The following is a 24,353-nucleotide window of genomic DNA, read 5'->3' on the forward strand; positions in this document are numbered from 1 at the left end:
TAATCAAAAACGGAGGCCAAGCTCTTCCTTTTTTATTTTGTAAATGTTAAGAAGCAATTAAAGTTGCGAAACAGCTAAATGTGCATTTAATATATTCCGCTGCGTGTATGAGTTAAATCTACAGTGAGAGAGCAAGGAAGATCAATTCACAGAAGGCCACAAGGTTTTCACATCATGTTTCATTTGCGGGAGCGAATAAAAGGCTTAAGTAACTGAACAAATGGACACCTGGTTTTGGATTCTAGGATGGTTTCTTTCCATTCTAGCAATCGCTGGAAATTCATTTATTATTTTCCTTGTCGGCAGCAAACGACAGCTCCGCACCAAAGAAAACGCCTTCGTCGTTTCACTTGCGGTGGCAGATTTCTGTGTTGGGTTAAGCGTTATTCCATTCCCATTCGTCTGCGGTAGTAGCTGCAAATGGCATGGCCGTGGCGCGTCTTGGCCGAAGCTGGTAAGGTGGCTGTTCGGTTACGCTTCCGTGACGAACTTATGCAGTCTAGTGCTGGACCGCTACATCGCCGTCGTAAAAGCCTTTAAAATACTTGACCTTCATGACAAGCCGACGCGTTAAGCAGATGATTTTCTTTTCTTGGGCAATCCCAGTTGTTCTTGTCATTTGGCCGTTATCTTCACGTATTTCTTCAAAGCCTGTATTTATGACTATTTTTAATTGGCTGGGCATAACACTCTTTGAGTTCTGGCCATGTATTATGTTAATATTCTGCGTCGGATCCATGGTACATGTTGTACTGATGCATGATCGGGCAGCACGCATGTTGGCAAACGAGTTACGTTTTAACCACCGCGTTCCATTTAAAACTCACGAGAAGGCTAAAGTTAAAATTATGGCAATCGTTGTGGGTCTGTTTCTTCTATGTTACGGTATTTTCATTCGTTGTACCATTGTATATGTCGTCTATTCCGCAAAGTGTGAAGATGATGAATTTAAAATACCCATTTTAGTTTTAAACTCCGCTGTAAACCCTTTTGTTTATGCTCTTCTCTAGAGAGACATTAAGAAGGAGTTTAAAAAAGTGACTTATGTTGTGACCTTCAAGCGAGAAAAATGAACACTATGAATTGTTTGAAGTCTCCTACGATTAAGGAAAACTAGACGATCTATCGTTTATAGTGAGTATTGGTCCTAACTATACTAAGTGTTATATCGGGGCGCCCAACGAAAAAATTTAAGTGAAATACTTCAAATGTCGTTTTCTGCTTAAAAAAAATACATAATGCTTTAAAAACTTAAGGGGACTATACCCAAGCAAACGCTAGATTTTAGAATTAAATTCGAATTTCTGACGCAATTTAGGCCTTCCAACAGAATTCACGGAAATATACTACAGAGATCGTGTACGTGAAAATCTAGCCACAGGAAAGTACTGCTCAGTAGCTTTCATCTAAATAAATTATCATACATTTACGAGTTCACCCACAGCTTTCATTTGAATGGTTACATGTTAGGATTTCATCCACAGACTCAAAACCTAGAACCACCTTGTATAGCATAATAAACAGCACCAAAGGAAAGTACTGCTCAGTAGCTTTCATTTGAATGGTCACATATATGAAGGCATATGAAGGCAAACTCGGCGATTCAGAAATAGAACTGAGAGTTACTTTTATTCATTCGAAATCTCCAGTGTTTAAATCTTTTTCGGTATTCGCAAGTCAAAGACAGTAAGTTATTTAGTCAGGTCTCTCAGGAAATGTACCTTGTTTAATAGCAAGCCTTTACTAGTCGCGTGTTTCGATTGTGTTTTAATTGATTATTTCTATGAACTTAAGCTGTCTATTGTTTAAGATAAGTTAATTGGCTTTTTCCGTAGAGTTTTTATGCAAATTCAGGTTTCAGTCGGATCACTGCTTCTGCATAATTAGTGGCTAACGGACCGTGAAGAGAGGTTGCACAAGAGCTTAAGTCTCTGATCTGAAAGCCAAAAGCGTATTGACCCTTGTTAACGTAAGTAAAGGTGGAGAGTCAACATCAAACATAACCGACTTTAATGTGATATACATATTGCAAAATCTCTGTATGCAGATTATTCTTATTCCGAGCACTGAAACAAAGACAACAAAAGACTCTTTAACTCTTTAATCCTCAACAGAGCTCAAAATGAAACGAATCGTTTTTTAGTCATTAGGCGGGAAAGGTGCTTAGTTAATTTAGGCGAGAAACACAGACGACAAATATTTTTCATTATTTCCGAGTTTTCGGGAAAAGTCAAGTTATATAGAGTGTCAGAAAAGGCCAAACACAGGCCAGAAAGGCCATAACCAGGCCAGAAAGGCCAAAACCACGCCAAAACGGACAAAATGAGACAAACGGGCCATTTATTTGTAGTTATGTGTCTTTATTTTTCTCAGACACACGCGTGGGTGTCGCGCGTATTTCATTTTTGTTTTTTCTAAAAAGACTTTCGAATGCAGATTCTTTAGCTTAGAAATTGCAGATTCTGGAGCTTATCGTATTTTTTTTTCTTTCTCTCCATATTATCATCCAAATGTGAATAGTTTTCACTATTATTATTTTTTATTTTCACGTATGGCGGAAGGGCCTCCAAAGAGGAGCTATACAATAAAGTATGTATGTATGTATGTATGTATGTATGTATGTATGTATGTATGTATGTATGTATGTATGTATGTATGTATGTATGTATGTATGTATGTATGTATGTATGTATGTATGTATGTATGTATGTATGTATGTATGTATGTATGTATAATTCTTGACAGAAGTTCAGGCTTCAGGTGTTTTCATCGTTTATTGCTACTGTTTCGTATGGTTCGAAGTTATCGGACCACACTCATCAGGCAATTTTTAACGTTTTAAAAATTGCCTGATGAGTGTGGTCCGATAACTTCGAACCATACGAAACAGTAGCAATAAACGATGAAAACACCTGAAGCCTGAACTTCTGTCAAGAATTATACATTGCTCTTCAATCAAACGAATTGAGCGCTCTACGAAACACATTCTACCCAGAATACAAGTATGTATGTATGTATGTATGTATGTATGTATGTATGTATGTATGTATGTATGTATGTATGTATGTATGTATGTATGTATGTATGTATGTATGTATGTATGTATGTATGTATGTATGTATGTACTATATGACTTCATGTATCCAAAAAATAACTGTAAAACCTTGTCAAACCGGTGATACCACCCATGACTGCCATAAGTTAAAAATAGAGCATGACATCGATAGATAGAGATATTTGATTGATTAACCTGTCAAACCAGTTCATAACCTGTTGGTAAGACTAAAATAAAATAGGACGTCATCCTATAAGGAGTGATCAAGACAACTGTCGATGACGTCATCGTCGTTAATTTATTCCCCCGAGTATAAATGAGATTCCCCCGCGAAAATCCGGACTAAAACATCCCCCCTCACTACTCTCTTTGCCCCCAACTAGTATGTTTTCCACAAACCACTTCCCTAGTTTAAAATGAAACAGCATTTTAAACAGGATAGGGAGCTGTAAAGACGTTACTACCTTTTTGCCAAGCTGAATTAATGAAAATCTGTAAAGGGAGGGGTGGGAAAGCGGGTAAAAAATGGTGAATGGGAAGCTAGAAAAAAGGGGGTGGAAGGATTACACAGAAGCCATGAAACGGGATTTCTAACGGGACGGGACTGTGTTAAATGGAAGGGTTATTCAAATTCATATGCAGCACATTTTCATATGAATATGTTAACAGCTGAAAGATAAGATTGGAAAAAAGAGAATGATGAGCGGGCACGTACTAATAAACTATGTATATCAAACCAAATAAAGCATTGCCAGGATAACTTTATTCAACTGATCCCAAATGCTGTCTTGATGACCAACAGCAAGAAAAAAACATATACAGGTAAACTAGCATCCGGGTCAGCCTCGTTCCCAAGAGCGAATCACGCTTATCGAGCGAGTCTAGCTGCCTGTGTGAGGCTTGGGACCGAGCGCGGTAGCGCGTCTTCCCGATTAGCTTAACGGGTGACTTCAAGTTTGGCAGCGCACCAAGGAGGACTGGGGACAAGGCTGGCACCAGGTGTCTTAGTCCAGAGCCGTTTGTCGGGTTTCGAAACTGATGGAAGTTTAGGATTTGGGCGCCGGTTATGCAGAGTTTTTGAAACCGTGTGCGTTTTGTTTCACTTTGAATGTTTATTTCGGTTCTTTTCTTGTTGTTTTGTGGGTTTCTCTTTAATTTTTACTTTCGCGCTCAGCAATCTCATTAGAAACCACGAGCAAAGTGGGATTTAGGGAAGATACGCTAATTAGTACCCACTCTACGTAAACTAGTTATCAATTTACATTTTTCTGACGTCTTTGTATAAAATTGGTTGGTTTTGCTTTGACAACAATTCGGTCAAATCCCGGTTACAACTTACATTTATTTCGCTTTGCTTATGCTAATGGTGTGAATCATTGAAGGTGCGCAAAAACTGAGATCCTCGAAAACTAGTCCACAGAAAATAGAACGGACCGGGGTTCGTACAGAGTCTAAAATTCTTGGGACAATGTGGAAATCTGCAAACACTAGTCTTCGAGGCCTGGGAAAAGTATGGAAAATGAAGATAAAGTCTGGAAGAAGGCAAAAAAGGCTGGAGTTTTTTCAGCGCTGTAACATTGCTTAATTGTTAACCTGAGCGAAATCTTTGTCTCACTTTGTCTGCTAGTCGAATTTTATCTTAATTTCGTCTTTGTCGAAATGTTCAATCGCAGAATCGTAAGAAGTCGCTCTTCTCTATCCTATTACGTTACTGTCTGGTATGTGTTTTGTCTAATAACCTGGAGTCTCCCCCCAAAAAAAAAAAACGGTTTGAAAAAAGTCTCGAATTTTGCCTACAAAATTTTGTTCGAGCCACACTCATCCATAACACAAATTTAGGGATGTGAATGCACCCTTCCCTCCCCGTGACCCCTTCCGTTACCAGTCTTTCGCATCAGTTGGTCATCTAGTTTAGGTTTACCTCCTGTAAGACACCAAAAACTTTTTTTCGAGGAATATATTTTCGGAGAGACTTAATCACCACAGAAATTAACATCTGACAGTAATGAAAAACAATAGATTAATTTCTTTGGTAACATATCAGTTCAAAATTTCGTAAACATGTAAAAAGTAATCCCTTTCGTTTTCGAATAACAAGCACAAAAAGGCGTTTCGAGTGCAAAATAAGGGTGCATTCTTTTGGGGCTATTTTAGCTATTCTTATTCCGGTTTAGGAATAACAGAAAACACGGAATGTCAGTTTTAAATACCCATGGCGGTGGTGACCTGAGAATTACTATATCTGCGCGCGACCGGCCGCGTAGGATTTTCCGCCAAAAATTTCCCCAAAGGACGCGTTTTCTGTCTATTCCGAGTAAACCTTATTCCTTCCATTCTGTTCATTCTGCTATCGGGAGCAGAATGATCAGAATGACATTCCGTTCATTCCGAAAACGGAATAGCTCCCAAAAGAACACAAATACCAGGCCCGTAGCAGGGGGAGAGGCAGGGGGGGCTTTCCCCCCCCCCCCAGAATAGTTAAAAAACGATGTGCCAAAAAATAATAATTAAACCAAATTAATCTGCAGCAATCAGTCTTGAACTCTAACGCTGCAAGTGCCTTTTCACAACCTTTAAAAAGTTAAAGTTGTTTACTACCTTTCAGTTTCCTCCGCGAACAGTTTGTTTTATATACAACAGCAACAAAGGCACTCCTACCTTGTGAATCGGAAATAAAAACCAAAATGGATCGAAATCAACCAATCTCAAGCCGTAAAAGCTGTTGAAATAAACTGCTTGTTTTCTAAGACATCCGCTCATTTACAACAATACAATGTCCTTAGACCTCCTTTGTGTATAACAATTTAGTGTTCGCGCGTTGTCGAAAGCCACACAAATATGTCCTCTCAAGAGCTAGAGAAAACATTCTCCAGCAGTCGGATTCTGACTGCCCGGTTCAGGCCAAATTTTAAAAGAGAAGGAAAAATTTGCCGTCGTTCGTTTACGTCCTTCTTCAAACGTTAAATTAGGAAACTTCAGGTGGTAGTCCACGTAAAAGAAACGGCAAAAAATGTACCAAAAAGGGTGATACAGGTGCAAAGTTATTGTTTTAGTTACTAAATCTATTGGGTTTTTTTTATGTTCTCGTTGCATCTTAGAAACTCCCCAATCAGTCTCTACTCCCTAATCAGTCTGGGTTTTTTTTGAGTAACGAGGCGAGGGGTGGTGGGTAGTTTTGTTTAACCATTTTGCTAAGCCCTCTCAGTTGTTTTAGCCTTGCTACAGGCCTGAATACGGTCTATTCCGAGTTTTCCTATTCCGGAAGATACCCAAAAGAACGCGCCCAAAGTTAAAGTGCCCATATCGGAATTTTCTTTATTTTCTTATCTGAATCTAAACATCACCCTAAGAACTTCAGTGAAAAAATTTTTCGATTTGCATAAAACGCGAATTTTTTATGAATTTTATAAGACGTTCAAATTTGCCGCCATTTTGGCCCATCATTCGCATTAGTCTCCTCTCGGTTTAGCAAGAGCTGTGACGTAGATTCAGGAACACGTGACTTCAGCCTTTCTCTGGATCTCATTGAAAACAAGTCGCGGTATTTCTGCACGTTTCTCGAAAATGCCGGAAAGATGTGTTGCAGCGAGATGTGGAAACATCAAAGACGAAGCGAATGGAATAAGCATGCACAGGATTCCTTTCTTTGGCACCACATGCCCGCAAAGACTGAGGAGGCGAAAGAAATGGGTCGATTTTATGCTGGAGCGGAGGAAGATGTGGACGCGCGCCTGGAAAGACCTCGTCCTTGTGCTCGATGCACTTTAATGACGAGGATTTCACAAGGCTGATGAATTCAGGTTTAAACTTAAAACGTGAACTGAAGTAGGATGACATCGCATTTGTGTTTATCCTTTAAAACAGGTAAGCGAAAGGAAGACGAAGACCAAGAGCCACCTTCGAAGAGGAGCAGGGAAAAGCGAATGGTAAGCTTTCGATGCTGAATATTCACACCCGCTTGTGACATTCAAAGCGTTGTAACCTTCTGAGGTTTATAGTTTGACCTCAGTGTTAACTCAGTCGCAAGTTTTATAAAATATGGCGTAATTGTTTTGGTATATATTCTTATAGATCGTGAGATCCGCGAAGTTTCGTTGAGACCAAGCTCTCAAAATACTAGCACAAATGCTACCACTTATGTAAATAGATCGATGCGAGAACAGTCGCACTCGGCGAACACAGAAAACATTGTAAACCACGATGTAGATAAGGTAGATAAACTGCAGCAAGAATTCAACGAGCTCAAACAAATATTGTACACACATGTGTTGCAGAATTCTGCAAACAATAAAAATGTTGAAAAGTATAACAGCGTTATCTCTAAAAACCTAACCACCACAACGGGGGCTCAAAATAAAAAAGGGCACAAAACAAATAACAAGCGCAAAGAGCGCAGAAAAAAAATTGCCTAAAAAAACGGATTGAGACACAAAGAGGAAAACACGAAAAATTCATGAAGAATTCTTCAAACAAACAACTTAGCGACAGCCTGTTAGCGTTATTTCTAAAGGGCTCAAATTTGTCCCGACACCGGTGACAGACACGAATTACATTAGACGCCAACTCTTGTTAGACTTCGAACATTTCGCAAGACGTATGCAACTAAAAGATACAATGGATTTCGTAAACTGTGGGACAGTGACAAAAAGGAAATTAACCTGTTCATTGGACAAGCTAACAACTTCCATCCTACAATTAAATTTACGGCCGAAATTTAGAGAACGAGGCGAGCTATTATTATCACAGTTCAACACGTGTCCTTCCTGTAGTTCTGCGAGAACAATGTCGCTAGTCAGCGCTTCCCAATTGCCTTCTAGTTCCTTGCAGCAGTAGCACTCGCTGATATTTGCTAGCAGATCACGGCTACAGTTACCACAAGTACATCTACATGGAAAATAATTCGTTCGAATGTATGTGAGTACTTGGCCATAGTTTTGACAGATGATAATGAAGAGCGCGTATGCAAAATGCAAGGTGAGAACTTTACCATCTACTAACACGCACTCTATTCTCCAAGCGTTTCGTTAAATCTTCCTCAAGTCATCGCTTCTCCTCTTGTTCCTTGCGATATCTTTTTAGCCATTCTTCGTCTGCTATCGTCTGCGTACGGTTCGAGTGTATCATCATCTTCACACGTATTACTTGTTTCGTGGACGCCATTTATCACCTCGACTTCGACGCTTTCAAATTCGTCCTAGCTGCTTTCTTCAGCGATTTGCTCACTTTCCGTGTCAGATAAGTTTTCTGCCATGGAATACACTTATTTGGAGCTAAGTTTTTCCTTCTTACCGGTGAATCTGACAATTTTCTTTCTGCCGCGAATGTACTTTAAACTGAAGGTCAAGTCAGTGCATAGACACGAGAGTTCCTGAATGTACGTCACCGACCATGTCACGTGGTCCTATTGTGAGCCCGTCGGCATTCTCATCAGCGGGGCGGGTGGACCGCAATAAAAAAGCATTTTAAAGATTTGTAAAATTCTTAAAAAAATCGCGTTTCATGCAAATCGACAGTTTTTTTCGCGGACGTTCTTCGCGTAATGTAAAGATTTAGAAAAAAATAAAAAAAATTCCGTTTTGGGCACTTTAAATGGGATTTTCAGAAAGCCAACAGCAACTCTTAAATTCGCGGTAACGGATTCTGTTTCTTAAAAGTTTTAGCGACTGAAAAATTCGCCAAGAGCATTCGAACAGATCAAACTGGGCTACCGACACAAATATCCCTTTTAAGTCGGCGTTTAAAAATTTCGAAATTGAGGAAGTTGTTTATGTGCACCTGTTGGTTGGGAAGCCTTGGGGATTTCTCACGCACAGTTTAAAAAATGTTGTCGGCCAAGTTTACTTGCTTACTTTCGTAACCAGCTTAACCATTAATTTGGAATTAAAGAGAGGGAAAGTAACACACAAAGGAAACAAGGTGGACGATGGTTCTTTCATTTGTGGAGGGGCTGGAGGACTAAATTAAAAAGAAGTCAAAATGTCAGCCGGTAAGTGATCAAGCGACCACTGTCATCGATGATAATTTGTTATTGTACATATTTTTAATATCTCCATAATCAAAAAAGGAGGCCAAGCTCTTCCTTTTCTAATTTGTAAATGTTAAGAAGAAATTAAAGTTGCGAACAGCTGAATGTGCATTTAATATATTCCGCTGTGTGTATGGATTAAATCTACAGTGAGAGACCAAGGAAGTTCAATCCACAGTAGACCTCGAGGTTTTCACATCATGTTTCATTTGCGGGAGCGAATAAAAGGCCTTGACTGAACAAATGGACACCTGGTTTTGGATCCTCGGATGGTTTCTTTCCATTCTAACAATAGCTGGAAATGGATTTATTATTTTCCTTGTCGGCAGCAAACGACAGCTCCGCACCAAAACCAACGCCTTTGTCATTTCACTTGCGGTGGCAGATTTATGTGTTGGATTGAGCGTTATTTCTTCAAAGCACTTCTGTGGTAATAGCTGCAAATGGCGCACTCAAGGTGAGGTACCTTGGATGGATTTGGTAAGGTGGCTGTTTGGTTACGCTTCCGTGACGAACTTATGCAGTCTAGTACTGGACCGCTACATCGCCGTCGTGAAGCTCTTAAAATACTTGACCTTCATGACAAGCCGACGCATTAATCAAATGATTTTCTTTTCTTGGGCAATCCCAGTTGTTCTTGACATTTTACCGTTATCTTTTGTCATTTATTCAAAGCGTGTATTAACCTCTTACTAACCGAGCGCGAGGGCCGTACTGGGGAATATTGGCCCGAGGTCGTGGCAGTACGGACCGAGCGCAGCGAAGTCCGTACAAAAACGACCGAGGGCCAATATTCCCCAGTATGGCCCGAGCAAGCTAGGTTAGTAAGTAGTTTATTATATGGCACTCGGAGCAAACTTTTTTATTTATAAAAACGCACTTCCGGTCACTTGAATTCAAAGGGTTTCCCGGGTGACGTGTTTTTGATGACGCGAGCAACCCAGGTACCACGAGTTTGAAAGCAAATTTACTGAACGTTTACATGTAATTATGTTGATTATAGAAAAGACATCAAGAACGATTTGTAGCGGAATTTGACGAAAATCTTAACAGCTGCGGTTTGTTTTTTGAAACTCACAAAACTGGTTTCGTCGAAACTTTACTAGCCCATCACAAAATACGGATCAAGAAAAGGTTGCTGTGAAAATCACATTCAACCTTAAAAGAAGGAGCATTAAGTCAATCGTCCTCATCGCTCTCATCTCTGGCTTGGAAACCCAAGTGTAGGGATAAAAACCACCACACAGTTCTTCGAAGTGCAACTGTATTGGAGTCGCCGAATTCTCCTGCCTCAAAAAGAGCATCTTCTTCGTTTTCGTCAATCGCCTGAGCGGCTTGCAGCTTGTTTCTTCTGTCGTGTTCAGTTGTGAACTAGTGACTTGTGGTTTGCAGCTAGAACGCTTCTTGAGTTTTCAAACTCATTGTCCTTGAGTATGTTGAATGGATATTTCTTCTCAGATAAGTATCGCTGTATATTGCGCTGAAAACTGGAAAATGTTGCTGGCTCGTATTCACCTTTTCCTGCGTACGTTCATAAAAAAAATTGGCGAAAGGTGGTCAAGCTCGGACGCAGGTAGGCTTTCAATTGTTTGACTATTTAAGCCATTAGCTTCAATAAAACGGAGTAGTGTGATCATATTAGTAGACGTCTTCATTGTGTGTTTTCACTTCTCTGTTTGTTTACGAAATCGTCAATGGCTTCGTGGCCTTCGCTGATGCCTGTTTTTAGAGGTTTCTAGATCTTTGGGATAGTAAAATTTGCTTTGTAAATGATATTCTTTTTCGTCCATGTTGGAATCAGTCTTTTGGGTAGTTTCTTTGCAAAGAATGAAAGTATTTTCAGATTTTCTTTTCGCAGTTTTAGCTGCAAATTTTCAAATTTGCCGCTTGTCCTAAACAAAAATACACGGCTTATGACCGTATCCACGGAAACGGTCCGTATGGTAAAATCCCGACCAAGAAAGAACCAATCAGAACGCGCGGATTTACCTCAAGACTACCTTGCCATATAATAATTATGGATATTTTCAGTTGGCTGGGAATAATACTCTTTGAGTTCTCGTCATGTATTATGTTAATATTCTGCGTCGGATCCATGGTACATGCTGTGCAAAAGCATGATCGGGCGGCACGCATGTTGGCTAACGAGTTACGTTTTAACCACCGCGTTCCTTTTAAAACTCACGAAAAGGCTGCTCTCAAAATAATGGGAATCAAGCGAGGCAAATGAAGACAATGAATTTTTTGAGGTCCTCTACGAAATTAAAACATTAAGGAAAACTAGACGATGTATCGTTTATACTAAGTATTGGTGCTAACTATACTAAGTGTTATATCGGGGCAGCAACGTTAAAAATATAAGTGAAATACTTCAAATGTCATTTTCTGTTTTAAAAGATCTTTTTTGGTCTTAAAAGGCATATTTGTGTACGCTAATACAACTTGATACGGTTGAATGCTTGAGCTGAATTTTTCAGTCGAAGAAAATTTTAGGGAACAGAACCCGATCTCCCGACTTTTACAAGCTGCTCGGGTTGGTTTTCCTAAAAATGCTAGTTAGTTCTCTTAACGACATTTTTCATCCCTTTGAAAACAAATGGAATTAATTTTTCCATGTTACTAAACTTTTACGAGACTATACCCAAGCAACGCTAGTTTTAAGAATTGAATTCGAATAACAATTTCTGACGCGATTTAGGTCTTCCAACAGATTTCACCGAAATGAACCGTTGTGTACGCCGGTTTTTAAACATTAGTAGTAAGTTACAACCTTACGGTTGTAGAAACATACAGAATTAAGCGAAGACAAAAAAATTTATATGTTAAAATATAGTACAGGGATTTTGTACACGCAAATCTAGCGACAGAAAAGCACTGCTCAGTGGCTGTCATCTAAATATATTGTCAAAATTTTACGAGTTCACTCACAAGCTCAAAAGTTAGAAACACAGGAAAGCACTGCTAAGTAGCTTTCATTTGAATGGTCACACTTTAGAATTTCATCCACAGACTCAAAAGTTAGAACCACTTCACACTACTGAATTAGGTTTTGTTGGTCAGGTGAAATGATTATGTCAAAAAGTAAATTATAGTTAGACAAAAAAAAAATTTAAAAGAAACTATAGTAATATTTAGTTTGTGCTATAAACGCACGTGAAAAATAATGTAATGTTATTATTTAAACTAAACCCCCTCTCTCCCCCACCCATCCCCCCCTCCGTTCTTGAGGCGTGTTTTAAAAGACGGTTTTTTATGGTGAATAATAATATATTTTAAATAATTAAATTAATAAATAAAATGTGAGGTTTACATGGCGTAATAAACATTTAAAGTCTCAATGGAGGGTTCGGAATTTGTTGCCACAACGTGTGGAAGCTATATGTTGAATCCCTCTTTGCCCATCAACAAGCATGTTTTCCAGAAACCACTTCCCTAGATTAAAACGAAACAGCATTTTAAACAGGATTGATAATGCAAAGACGTTCCCGCCTTGTTGCTAAGCTGTATTAGGAGAAATCTGTTAAGGGAGGGATACGATGCGATAACTGTATTTAGACAAGGTAATTCCATCAGCTATATATTAATCTTCACCAACTTGTTGTCTATCTACCTATTAAAACTACAATTAAAAAAGAAAAAACAATAAAACAATAAAAGCTCCTTTTCTTGGAGGCCGTAATTGAACTCCTACTTAAAATTGGGAAAGGTTGTAAAATGGTAAGCGGGAAACTAGAAGAAAGGGGAAAGGGGGGGGGGGGGGGGGGAAATACACAGAAGCTATGAAACGGGATTTTTAATGGGACGGGACATTATTAACTGGAAGGGTAATGCAAATTCATATATAGCACATTTTTATTCGAATATGTCAACAGCTGAAAGATAAGATTGGACAAAAAAGAATTAAGATATGTATATCTTCATTACCCTTTAATGAAAGCAAATAAAACATTGCCAGGATAACTTTATTCAACTAATCCCTCATGCTGTCTTGAGGCCAACGGCAAGAAAAACCATGTACAGGTACACTAGAATCCAGGTCAGCCTCGTTCCTAAGCGCTAATCACGCTTATCGAGCCAGTCGAGCTGCCTGTGTGAGGCTTGGGACCGAAAGAGGTAACACATCTTCAAGTACGGCAGCGCACCAAGGAGAACTGGGGACAAGGCTAGCATCAGGTTGTGTCTCAGTCCAGAGCCGTTTGTCGGGTTTCGAAACTGATGGGATTTTTGGATTTGGTGTGTGTTTTGTTTCACTTTAAATGTTTATTTCGGTTCTTTTCTTGTTGTTTTGTGGGTTTCTCTTTTATTTTTACTAGCGCGCTCCGCAATCCCATTAGAAATCATGAGTAAAGTGGGATTTAGGAAAGATACACTAATTAGTACCCGCTCTACGTAAACTCGCTATCAATTTACAGTTTTCTGACGTGTTTGTATAAAATTCCTTGGCGTTTTCGACAACAATTCGGTCCAATCCCGGTTACATCATTTTTATTTAGCTTTGCTTGTGGTAATGGTTTAAATCATTGAAGGTTCTCAAAAACTGAAACCCGCGGAATCTAGTCCACAGAAGAGAGACCAAGGTGTTCGCAAAGGGTCTAAAATTCGTGGAAAAATGTGGAAATCTGCAAACACAAGTCTTCCAGGCCAAATGAATGTAAAATCTGGAAGAAGGGAAAAGATTGGGAGTTTTTTCAGCGCTGTAACATTGGTTACTGAATTGCTAAGACGAGTTAAATCTTTATTTCACTTTCTCTGCTAGTCGAATTTTATTTTAATTTTGTCTTAGTCAAAATGCGCAATCGCAGAATTGTGAGAAGTCGCTCTACCCTACCCCATTACGATACTGTCTGGTACGGGTTTTGACTAATACAGGCTTGGAGTCTCGAAAAAGTAACTAATGTTTTGCAAAAAGTCACGAATTTAGCAGACAAACCGGTGTTCGAACTGCAGTCATCCACAACACAAATTTAGGGATGTGAATGCACCCACCCCCCACCCCCGCCACACGCCCTGTTTCCCCTTCCCTTACCAGTCTTTCGCATCTGTTGGACATCTGCTTTAAGTTCACCAACTCACTGAAAGACACTCAATGGATCTTTTTGCTGAATATTTGTTTGAAAGGTCTTAATGATCACAAAAATTAACATCTCATTGTGATGAAAAACTAGAGTTTAATATCTTTGGTAAAATGTCACCTCAGCCTTTAGTAAACATGTGTAAATTAATTCCTTTCGCTTTCGAAGAACAGAACTGAAAAGATCGTTTTGAGTGCAAAATAAAGTTAGCTTCCATTTTCAGCCAGATAGCTAACAGCAACTCGTAAATTCAGCGACTGAGAAATTCACCTAAAGCGTGAATTTGAACAGATCAACTGGGCTAACGTACGCAAATATCCCTTTTAAGGTGGCGTTTTAAAATTTCGAAATTGAGGAAGTTGTTTGAGTGCACCTGTTCGTTGGGAAGCTTTGGACATTTTTATCAGATACAGTTTGAAAATTTTTATCTGCCAAGTTTGCTTACTCACTTTCGTAACTAGTTTCACCATTAAGTTGGTAATTAAGGAGAGAAAAAGCAACACAGAGAGAAACCGACGTGAGCGATGGTTCTTTCATTGGTGGAGCAAATTAAAAAGGAGTGAAAATGTCAGCCGGTAAGTGATCAAACGACGACTGTCATCGATAATAATTTGTTATTCACGTATTTTTAATATCTTCACAATCAAAAAAGCTGGCCAAGCTCTTCCTTTTCTAATTTGTAAATGTTAAAAAGCAATTAAAGTTGCGAAACAGCTGAATGTGCATTGTATATATTCCGCTGTGTGTATGAGTTGAATCTTCACTGAGCGACCAAAGAAGTTCAATCCACATAAGGCCACAAGGTCTTCACATCATTTGCGGGACCGACCGGTTGATGGTATCGACAGATAAAGAGCCTTAACTGAACAAATGGACACCTGGTTTTGGATCCTCGGATGGTTTCTTTCCATTCTAGCAATCGCTGGAAATGGATTTATTATTTTCTTTGTTGGCAGCAAACGACAGCTCCGCACCAAAACCAACGCCTTCGTCGTTTCACTTGCGGTGGCAGATTTGTGTGTTGGGTTGAGCGTTATTCCACTCCCATTCTTCTGCGGTAGTAGCTGCAAATGGTCTCAAGCTGGGGCGATGGTAAGGTGGCTGTTCGGTTACGCTTCCGTGACGAACTTATGCAGTCTAGTACTGGACCGTTACATAGCCGTCGTGAAGCCTTTAAAATACTTGACCTTCATGACAAGCCGACGCGTTAAGCAAATGATTTTCATTTCTTGGGCAATCCCAGTTGTTCTTGACATTTTGCCATTATCTGCACTTATTTCTTCAAAGCGTGTATTTATGGATATTTTCAGTTGGTTGGTCATGATACTCATTGAGTTCTTTCCATGTTTTATGTTAATATTTTGCGTCGGATCCATGGCACATGTTGTTTTGAGGCAACGCAGGGTTCGGGCAGCACGCATGTTGGCAAACGAGTTACGTTTTAACCAGCGCTTTCCGTTTAAAACTCACGAGAAGGCTACAGTTAAAATAATGGGAATCGTTGTGGGCCTGTTTCTTCTATGTTACGGTATTTTCATTCGTTGTACCATCGTATCCGTCGTCTATTCCGTAAGCTGTGAAGACGTTGAATATAAACTGCCTATTTTGGTTTTAAACTCCTCTGTTAACCCTTTAGTTTATGCTCTTCTCAAGAGAGACATAAACAACGAGTTTAAAAAAAGTGACCTATGTTGTAACATTTAAGCGACAGAAATGAACAGACTGAAATGTTTGCGGTCTTCTAGCCACGAAATTAAAACATTAAGGAAAACTAGACGATCTATCAGTTATAGTAGGTATTGGTGCTAACTATGCTAAGTGTTATATCGGGGCGCCCGAGGAGAATATTTAAGTGAAATACTTCGTGACAAACGCCGTTTTCTGCTTTCAAAAACCTTTTCGTGCCTTTAAAAGGCATATTTGTGTACGCTAACACAATTTGATACGTTTGAAAGCTTGAGCTGAATTTTTCAGTCGAAGAAAACTTTAGGGAACAGATCCCGATCTCCCGAATTTTACTGGCCTCCCACGCAGTCTTTTTCTGGGAAGGAGGTTAATACAAGTTCCCTTGGAATGACTGCGTGGTAGGCTCGAAATGATTTTACAATTTTCCAAAAATGCTAGCTGACTTCAAAAACAAAAAAAAAAATAATTTTTTCATGTTACTAAACTTTAATGAGATTATACCCAAACAAACGCTAGATTTTAGAATTCAATCCGAATTTCTGATGCGATTAAGGCCTTCCAACAGATTTCACCGAAATGAACCGTTGGGTGCGCCGGTTAATAAATATTAATAGTAAGTTACATAAGTTTGTAGAAACATACAGAATAAGCCGGAAAAAAAAAATTATATGTTAAAATATACTACAGTGATCCTGTACATGTAAATTTAGCCACAGGAAAGTACTGCTCAGTAGCTTTCATCTGAATATATGGTAACACTTTTACGAGTTCACCGACAGGCTCAAAAGTTAGAACCACCTTGAACAGTATATTAAACAGCACCACAGGAAAGTACTGCTCAGTAGCTTTCATTTGAATGGTGACATTTTATAATTTTGAAACTGCACGGTAAAACCACGTGATTGCAAACAAAGGAGAGTTGCCCGTGAGTAAAGTATTAATATCTGGAAACCACCTTTACAGAATAATATGCACTGACTCAGAAGTTAGAACCACGTCTCAAAATGAATACCCGGTTTGTTAAAGAGCTTTTTAACTTTTTTAGTAAATAGGAATATGTGTTAAATAAATAAATTAATAAATAAAATATGAGATTTATATGGCGTTGTAAACATTCACAAACTTAACGGAGGGCTCAAAGTTTGCCGCCATAGCGTGTGGAAGCGGTTTGTTGAGTTAAGAGAAATCTGTAACGGGAGGGGTGGGAAAGGCGGTAAAAATGGTGTGTGGGAAGCTAGAAGAAAAGTGGTGGAAGGATTACACAGAAGCCATGAAACGGGATTTCTAACGGGACGGGACTTTTTTAAATGGAAGGGTAATGCAAATTAATATATGGCACATTTTCAGATGAATATGTTAACAGCTGAAAGATAAGATTGGACAAAAGAGAAGGATGAGCGGGCACCTTTCTTGTACTAATAATAAAAGCAAATAAAGCATTACCAATATAAGTTTATTTAACTGATCCGTCATCCTGTCTTGATGGCTAACAGCATGAAAAAACCTCATACAGCTATACTAGCATACAGGTCAGCCTCGTTTACAAGCCTAATCACGCTTTTCGAGCGAGTCGAGCTTCCTGTGTGAGGCTTGGGACCAAGCGCGGTAGCGCGTCTTCCTGATTAGCTTAACGGGTGACTTCAAGTTCGGCCGCGCGCCAAGGATGGCTGGGGACAAGGCTGGCACCAGGTGTCTCAGTCCAGAGCCGTTTGTCGGTTACCGAAACTGATGGGATTTTAGGATTTGGGCGACAATTATGCTGAGTTTTTGAAACCATGTGTGTTTTGTTTGAATGTTTATTTGTTTCTTTTCATGTTGTTTTGTGGGGTTTTCTTTTATTTTTACTAGTGCCTTCGGCAATCCCATTAGAAATCATGTGTATAGTGGGATTTAGGGAAGATACGCTAATTAGTACCCGCTCTACGTAAACTCGTTATCAATTTACAGTTTTCTGACGTCTTTGTATAAAATTGCTTGGCGTTTTTGACAACAATTCGGTCGAATCCCGGTTACAATATTTATTCCTCGCGAAGCGAGGTTAATAAATTTGTCGGGCCGAGCCGGCCGAGCCGGCCCGAGCGGAGCTATTCGAGCGAAAAATATATTTATATACTTCGTTGAAGGTGTCCGCACTGTTGCCTAGCAACAGTGAAAAACAAAGTATGAATGACGTCAGACTGTCTGGCGTCGTCTGGAGCAAAATTTTGCATACATCGGGAAAGCTTGCGTGCCGGGTCAAATTTCAACTGCAATGTTCATCAATATTCACTGGATACAGAACTATCTCTCCAGAATCTTTTCCCTTTCTTCCAGAAATCTTTTTTTGTGAAAGATTACATTGAAGAAATAATACGTTTTGTGGCCGCAGTAAAATAATTATCCGTGGGAAATAAATTCATCGAACACGACAGCGCTTCACGCACGTTGTTCATTTCGTCGCGTCAGAAATAGATTTTCAACCGCAAATTAGCCTGTGGAACCTCGAAAAGACCATGCTCATGAAAATAGTTGCTATGTTCAGAAACCTTTTAATCTCCTCATTTGATGCTACAATACGAGTAAAGAGGGGTTTCCATCCAGCCCCGCTTCGCGAGGTTTTGCGAGTCACGTATTTCTAGTTTAGCTTTGTTTGTGGTAATGGTGTGAAACATTGAAGGTTCTCAAAAACTGAAACCCTCGAAATCTAGTCCACAGAAGAGAGACCGGGGAGTTGGTACAGTCTAAAATTCGTAGAAAAATGTGGAAATCTGCAAACACTAGTCTTCCAGGCCAAATGAATGTAAAGTCTGGAAGAAAGGAAAAGATTGGGAGTTTCTTCAGCGCTTTAACATTGGTTACTGAATTGCTAAGACGAGTTAAATCTTTATTTCACTTTGTCTGCTAGTCGAATTTTATTTTAATTTTGTCTTAGCGAAAATGCGCAATCGCAGAATTGTGAGAAGTCGCTCTACCCTACCCCATTAAGATACTGTCTGGTGTGTGTTTTGACTAAAACAGGCTTGGAGTCTCGAAAAAAGAACTAATGTTTTGCAAAAAGTCTTGAATTTAGAATACAAACCTGTGTTCGAACCGCAGTCATCCACAACACAAATTTAGGAATGTGAATGCACCCCACCCCTCCCCCCCCCGTCCCACCCCCTGTATCCCCTTCAGTTACCAGTCTTTCGCATCAGTTGGACATCTGGTTTAGGTTCACCCACTAACTGAAAGACACTCAATGGATCTTTTTGCTGAATATCTGTTTGGAAGGCCTTAAATGACCACACATATTAACATCTAATTGTGATGAAAAACTAGAGTTTAATATCTTTGGTAAAATGTCACGTCAGCCTTTAGTAAATATGTGTAAATTATTCCTTTTCGCTTTAGAAGCACAGAACTGAAAAGATCGTTTCGAGTGTAAAATAAAGTTAGCTGGGATTTTCGGCCGGATAGCCAACAGCAGCTGGTATATTCAGCGACTGAAAAGTTCACCTAAAGAATTCGAACAGATCAAACTGGGCTAGCGTACACAAATATCATTTTTACGGCGGCGTTTTAAATTTCGAAAATGAAGAAGATGTTTGGGTGCACCTGTTTGTTGGGAAGCCTTGGACATTTCTCAGGCACAGTTTGAAAAATTTTATCTGCCAAGTTTATTTGCTTAGTTTCGTAACTAGTTCCACCATTAATTTGGTGATAAAAGAGAGCAAAAGCAACACACAGAGAAAACAAGGTGGACGATGGTTCTTTCATTGGTGGAGGGGTTGGAGGACTAGATTAAAAAAGGAGTCAAAATGTCAGCCGGTAAGTGATCAAACGACGACTGTCATCGATAATAATACGTATTTTTAATATCTTCATAATCAAAAAGGGGAACCAAGCACTTCCCTTTTTAATTTGTAAATGATGAGAAGCAATTAAAGCTCGAAACAGCTGAATGTGCATTTAATATATTCCGCTGTGTGTATGAGTTGAATCTACACTGAGCGACCAAGAAAGTTTAATTCACAGAAGGGCACATGGTTTTCACATCTTGTCCCGTTCATTTGCGGGAGTGACCCGGTTGATGGTATCGACAGATAATGAGCCTTAACTGAACAAATGGACACCTGGTTTTTGATTCTAGGATGGTTTCTTTCCATTCTAGCAATCGCTGGAAATGTATTTATTATTTTCCTTGTCGGCAGCAAACGACAGCTCCGCACCAAAACCAACGCCTTCGTCGTTTCACTTGTGGTGGCAGATTTCTGTGTTGGGTTGAGCGTTATTCCATTCCCGTTCTTCTGCGGTAGTAGCTGCAAATGGTCCCAAGCTGGGGCGTCTTGGCCGAGGCTGGTAAGGTGGCTGTTTGGTTACGCCTCTGTGACGAACTTATGCAGTCTAGTACTGGACCGTTACATAGCCGTCGTGAAGCCTTTAAAATACTTGACCTTCATGACAAGCCGACGCGTTAAGCAAATGATTTTCATTTCTTGGGCAATCCCAGTTGTTCTTGACATTTTGCCATTATCTGCACTTATTTCTTCAAAGCGTGTATTTATGGATATTTTCAGTTGGTTGGTCATAATACTCTTTGAGTTCTCGTCATGTATTATGTTAATTTTCTGCTTCGGATCCATGGTACATGTTGTGCTGAAACATGATCGGGCGGTGCGCATGTTGGCTAACGAGTTACGTCTTAACCACCGCGTTCCATTTAAAACTCACGAGAAGGCTACAGTTAAAATAATGGGAATCGTTGTGGGTCTTTTTCTTGTATGTTACTGTATTTTCATACGTTGTACCATCGTATCAGCTGCCTATTCCGCAAAGTGTGAAGATGAAGAGTTTAAACTACCTATTTTGGTTTTAAACTCCGCAGTTAACCCTTTTGTTTATGCTCTTCTCAAGAGAGACATAAAGAAGGAGTTTAAAAAAGTGACTTATGTTGTGACATTCAAGCGAGACAAATGAACACAATGAGTTGTTAGAGGTCGTCTACGAAATTAAAACATTAAGGAAAACTAGACGATCTATCGTTTATAGTAAGCATTGGTCCTAACTATACTAAGTGTTATTTTGGGTCTACCAAGGAGAAAATTTAAGTGAAATACTTCAAATATGGTTTTTTTCAAAGGCCCTTTACAGGCGTTAGAAGGCATATTTAATTTGTGTACGTAACACAATTTGATCTGTTCGAATATTTTAGCTGAATTTCTCAGTCGCAGAAAATTTAAGGAAACAGAACCCGATCTCCCGAATTTACAAGCTGCTTGGGTTGGTTTTTTCCAAAACGGCTAGCAGACCTTATTTAGCTCTCTTAACGACATTTTTCATCCCTTCGACAACAAGTTAAAAGGAATTAATTTTTAAATTTTACTAACATTTTAGGAGGCAATACCCAAGCAAACGCTAGATTTTAGAATTGGATCCGAATTTCTGATCCAATTAAGGCCTTCCAACAGATTTCACCGAAATGAACCGTTGGGTGCGCCGGTTAATAAATATTAATAGTTAGTTACATAAGTTTGTAGAAACATGTAGAATTAACCGAAGACAAAAAAATTATATGTTAAAATATACTACAGTGATCCTGTACATGTAAATTTAGCCACAGGAAAGTACTGTTCAGTAGCTTTCATCTAAATATATGGCCACACTTTTACGAGTTCACCGAGAGGCTCAAAAGTTAGAACCACCTTGTACAGTATATTAAACAGCACCACAGGAAAGTACTGCTCAGTAGCTTTCGTTTGAATGGTTACACTTTATAATTTTGGAACTTAAAGGTAAAACCACGTCTCAAAATGAATACCCAGGTTGTTTAAAGAGCTTTTTTTAGCTTTTCTATTAAATAGAAATATATATTAAATAAACAAATTAATAAATAAAATACGAGCTTTAAATGGCGTAGTAAACATTTAAAAATTCAACGGAGGGTTTGAAGTTTGCTGCCATGGCGTTTGGAAGCAGTTTGTTAAATCCCCTTTTGGCCATCAACACGTATGTTTTCCAGAAACCACTTCCCTAAATTAAAACGAAACAGCATTTTAAACAGGATAGGCATCTGCAAAGACGTTACCGCCTTGTTCCCAAGTTGAATTACAAATTATATGTAAAGGGAGGGTTGGGAAAGCGGGTAAGAAATTGTGAGTGGGAAGCTAGAAGAAAGGGGTTGGAAGGATTAAACAGAAGCCATGGAACGGGATTTCTAACGGGACGGGACTTTTTTTAAAGGGAAGGGTAATGCAAATTCATATATAGCACATTTCCATATGAATATGTTAACAGCTGAAAGATAAGATTGGACAAAAGAGAACGATGAGCGGGCACCTTTCTTGTACTGATAAACTATGTATACCTTTATGAAAGCAAATAAAGCATTGCCAGGATAAATTTATTCAACTGATCTCTCGTGCTGTCTTGATGGCCAACAGCAAGAAAAAAACACATACAGCTATACTAGCATCCAGGTCAGCCTCATTCGCAAGTGCCAATCACGCTGATCAAGCGAGTCGAGCTTCCTTTGTGAGGTTTGGAACCGAGCGCTTAAGCGCATCTTCTCGATTAGCTCAACGGGTGACTTCAAGTTCATCCGCGCGCCAAGGACGACTGGGGACAAGGCTGGCACCAGGTGTCTCAGTCGAGAGCCGTTTGTCAGGTTTGGAAACTTATGGGATTTTAGGATTTAGGCGACGATTATGCTGAGGTTTTCAAACCGTGTGTGTTTTCTTTCACTTTGAATGTTTATTTCGGTTCTTTTCTTGTTGTTTTGTGGGTTTCTCTTTTCATTTTACTAGCGCGCTCAGCAATCTCATTAGAAGTCATGAGTAAAGTGGGATTTAGGAAAGATACGTTAATTAGTACCCGCTCTACGTAAAGTCCTTAGCAATTTACATTTTTCTGTCGTTGTTTAATAAAATTGCTTGGCGTTTTGGCAACAATTCGGACGACACCCGAATACAATATTTATTAAGCATGCTTGTGATATGTATCCTACGGTATGAATCATTGAATTTTCGCAAAAACTGAAATCCTCCAAAACTACTCCACAGAAGAGAGACCGGGGGTTCGTACGGAGTCTAAAATTCTTGGGAAAAAGTGGAAATCTGTAAACACTAGTCTTACAGACCTGAGAAAAAGTATGGAAATTGAAGATAAAGTCTGGAAGAAAGGCAAAAAAGTCTGGAGTTTTTTCAACGATGTAACAGCGTTTACTGAATTGCTAAGACGTGTGAAATCTTTGTCTCACATTGTCTGGTAGTCGAATTATATTTTAATTTCGACTTTGTCAAAATGTTTAATCGTAGAAACGTGGGAAGTCGCTCATTTGTTTGCAATGGACTAATTACCCCGAGTCTGTCAAACGAAAATAATAGTTTGAAAAGTCTCATCCATAACAAATATTTAGGGATGTTAATGCCCCCCCCACCCCCCCCCCCCCCCGAACCGCTCTCGTTACCAGTCCTGGCCTTCGCATCAGTTGGACGTCTGGTTTAGGTTTTTCTGCTGTAAGACACCCAAAAGTTCTTTTCGATGAATAATCTTTTTGGAGGGCCTTAATCACCACAGAAATTAACATCTAACTGTGATGAAAACTTACTAGAGTTTAATATCTTTGGTAATATATCACTTCAGTCTTTCGTAAACATGTAAAAATTAAACCCTTTCGTTTTCTAAGGGCAAGCAGAAAAGGTTGTTTCGAGTGCAAAATAAAGGGTGCATTCTTTTGGGGTTATTCTAGCTATTCTTATTCCGATTTAAGAATAACAGAATACACGGAATTGCAATTTTGAAAAGAACGCTTATAAATCTGTCTATTCCGAGTAAACCGTATTCCTTCAATTCCATTCATTCTGCTATCGGGAGGAGAATGATTAGAATGACATTCCGTTTATTCCAAAAACGGAATAGCTCCCAAAAGAACACAGATACCGTCTATCCCGAGTATTCCTATTCCGGAATAGTCCCAAAAGGAATGCACCCAAAGTTAGCTGGGATTTTCAGATAGCCAGCAGCAGCTTGTTGATTCGGGGTAACGAGATTCTGTTTCCTAAACATTTTAGCAATTGAAAAATTTCACTTAGAGTATTCGAACAGATCGAACTGGGCTAACATACACAGATATCTCTTTCAAGGCGGCGTTTTAAAATTTCAAAATTTAGAAGTTGTTTGGGTGCACCTGTTGGTTGGGAAGCCTTGGGCTTTCTCAGCAGGCAGAGTTTCAAAATTTTTATCTCACAAGTTTGCTAGCCCAGTTTCGTAACTAGTTGCACCATTAATTTGGTAATTAAAGAGAGAAAAAACAACAAAAAGAGAAACCAAGGTGGGCGATGGTTCTTTCATTGGTGGAAGGGTTAGAGGACTAAGTTAAAAAATAAGTCAAAATGTCAGCCGGTAAGTGATCATGCGACGTCTGTCATCGATAATAATTTGTTATTGACGTCTTCTTAATATCTTCATAATCAAAAAGAGAGACCGATCGCTTCCTTTTCTAATTTGCAAATGTTAAGAAGCAATTAAAGTTGTGAAACAGCTGAATGTGCATTGGCCG

General features: G+C 39.3%; 2 protein-coding genes and 1 pseudogene across 2 annotated transcripts; all 3 read left to right on the top strand.

Annotated features, from left to right (window-relative positions):
• The first annotated feature begins 220 nt into the window (after positions 1-220).
• LOC146472397 (trace amine-associated receptor 3-like) lies at positions 221-1,073 on the top strand (annotated as a pseudogene).
• A 13,917-nt stretch (positions 1,074-14,990) lies between these two features.
• Positions 14,991-16,202, top strand: LOC146472398 (octopamine receptor beta-2R-like). The gene has a single exon (XM_085119844.1). It carries the CDS (start codon positions 15,023-15,025, stop codon positions 15,854-15,856), a length of 834 nt encoding a protein of 277 aa, XP_084975970.1. The 5' UTR covers positions 14,991-15,022; the 3' UTR covers positions 15,857-16,202.
• Positions 16,203-19,921: 3,719 nt separating this feature from the next.
• LOC146472399 (histamine H2 receptor-like) lies at positions 19,922-20,773 on the top strand. Its single transcript, XM_085119523.1, has one exon. It carries the CDS (start codon positions 19,922-19,924, stop codon positions 20,771-20,773), a length of 852 nt encoding a protein of 283 aa, XP_084975649.1.
• The last annotated feature ends 3,580 nt before the right edge of the window (positions 20,774-24,353 follow it).

The sequence above is a fragment of the Pavona decussata genome, unplaced genomic scaffold, assembly GCF_977016875.1.
Source record: "Pavona decussata unplaced genomic scaffold, jaPavDecu1.1 SCAFFOLD_100, whole genome shotgun sequence".
Lineage (NCBI taxonomy): Eukaryota > Metazoa > Cnidaria > Anthozoa > Scleractinia > Agariciidae > Pavona > Pavona decussata.

Coding starts and splice junctions, on each gene's coding strand:
- LOC146472398 (XM_085119844.1), top strand. CDS start 15,023: ATGGACACCTGGTTTTGGATCCTCGGATGGTTTCTTTCCATTCTAGCA.
- LOC146472399 (XM_085119523.1), top strand. CDS start 19,922: ATGGACACCTGGTTTTTGATTCTAGGATGGTTTCTTTCCATTCTAGCA.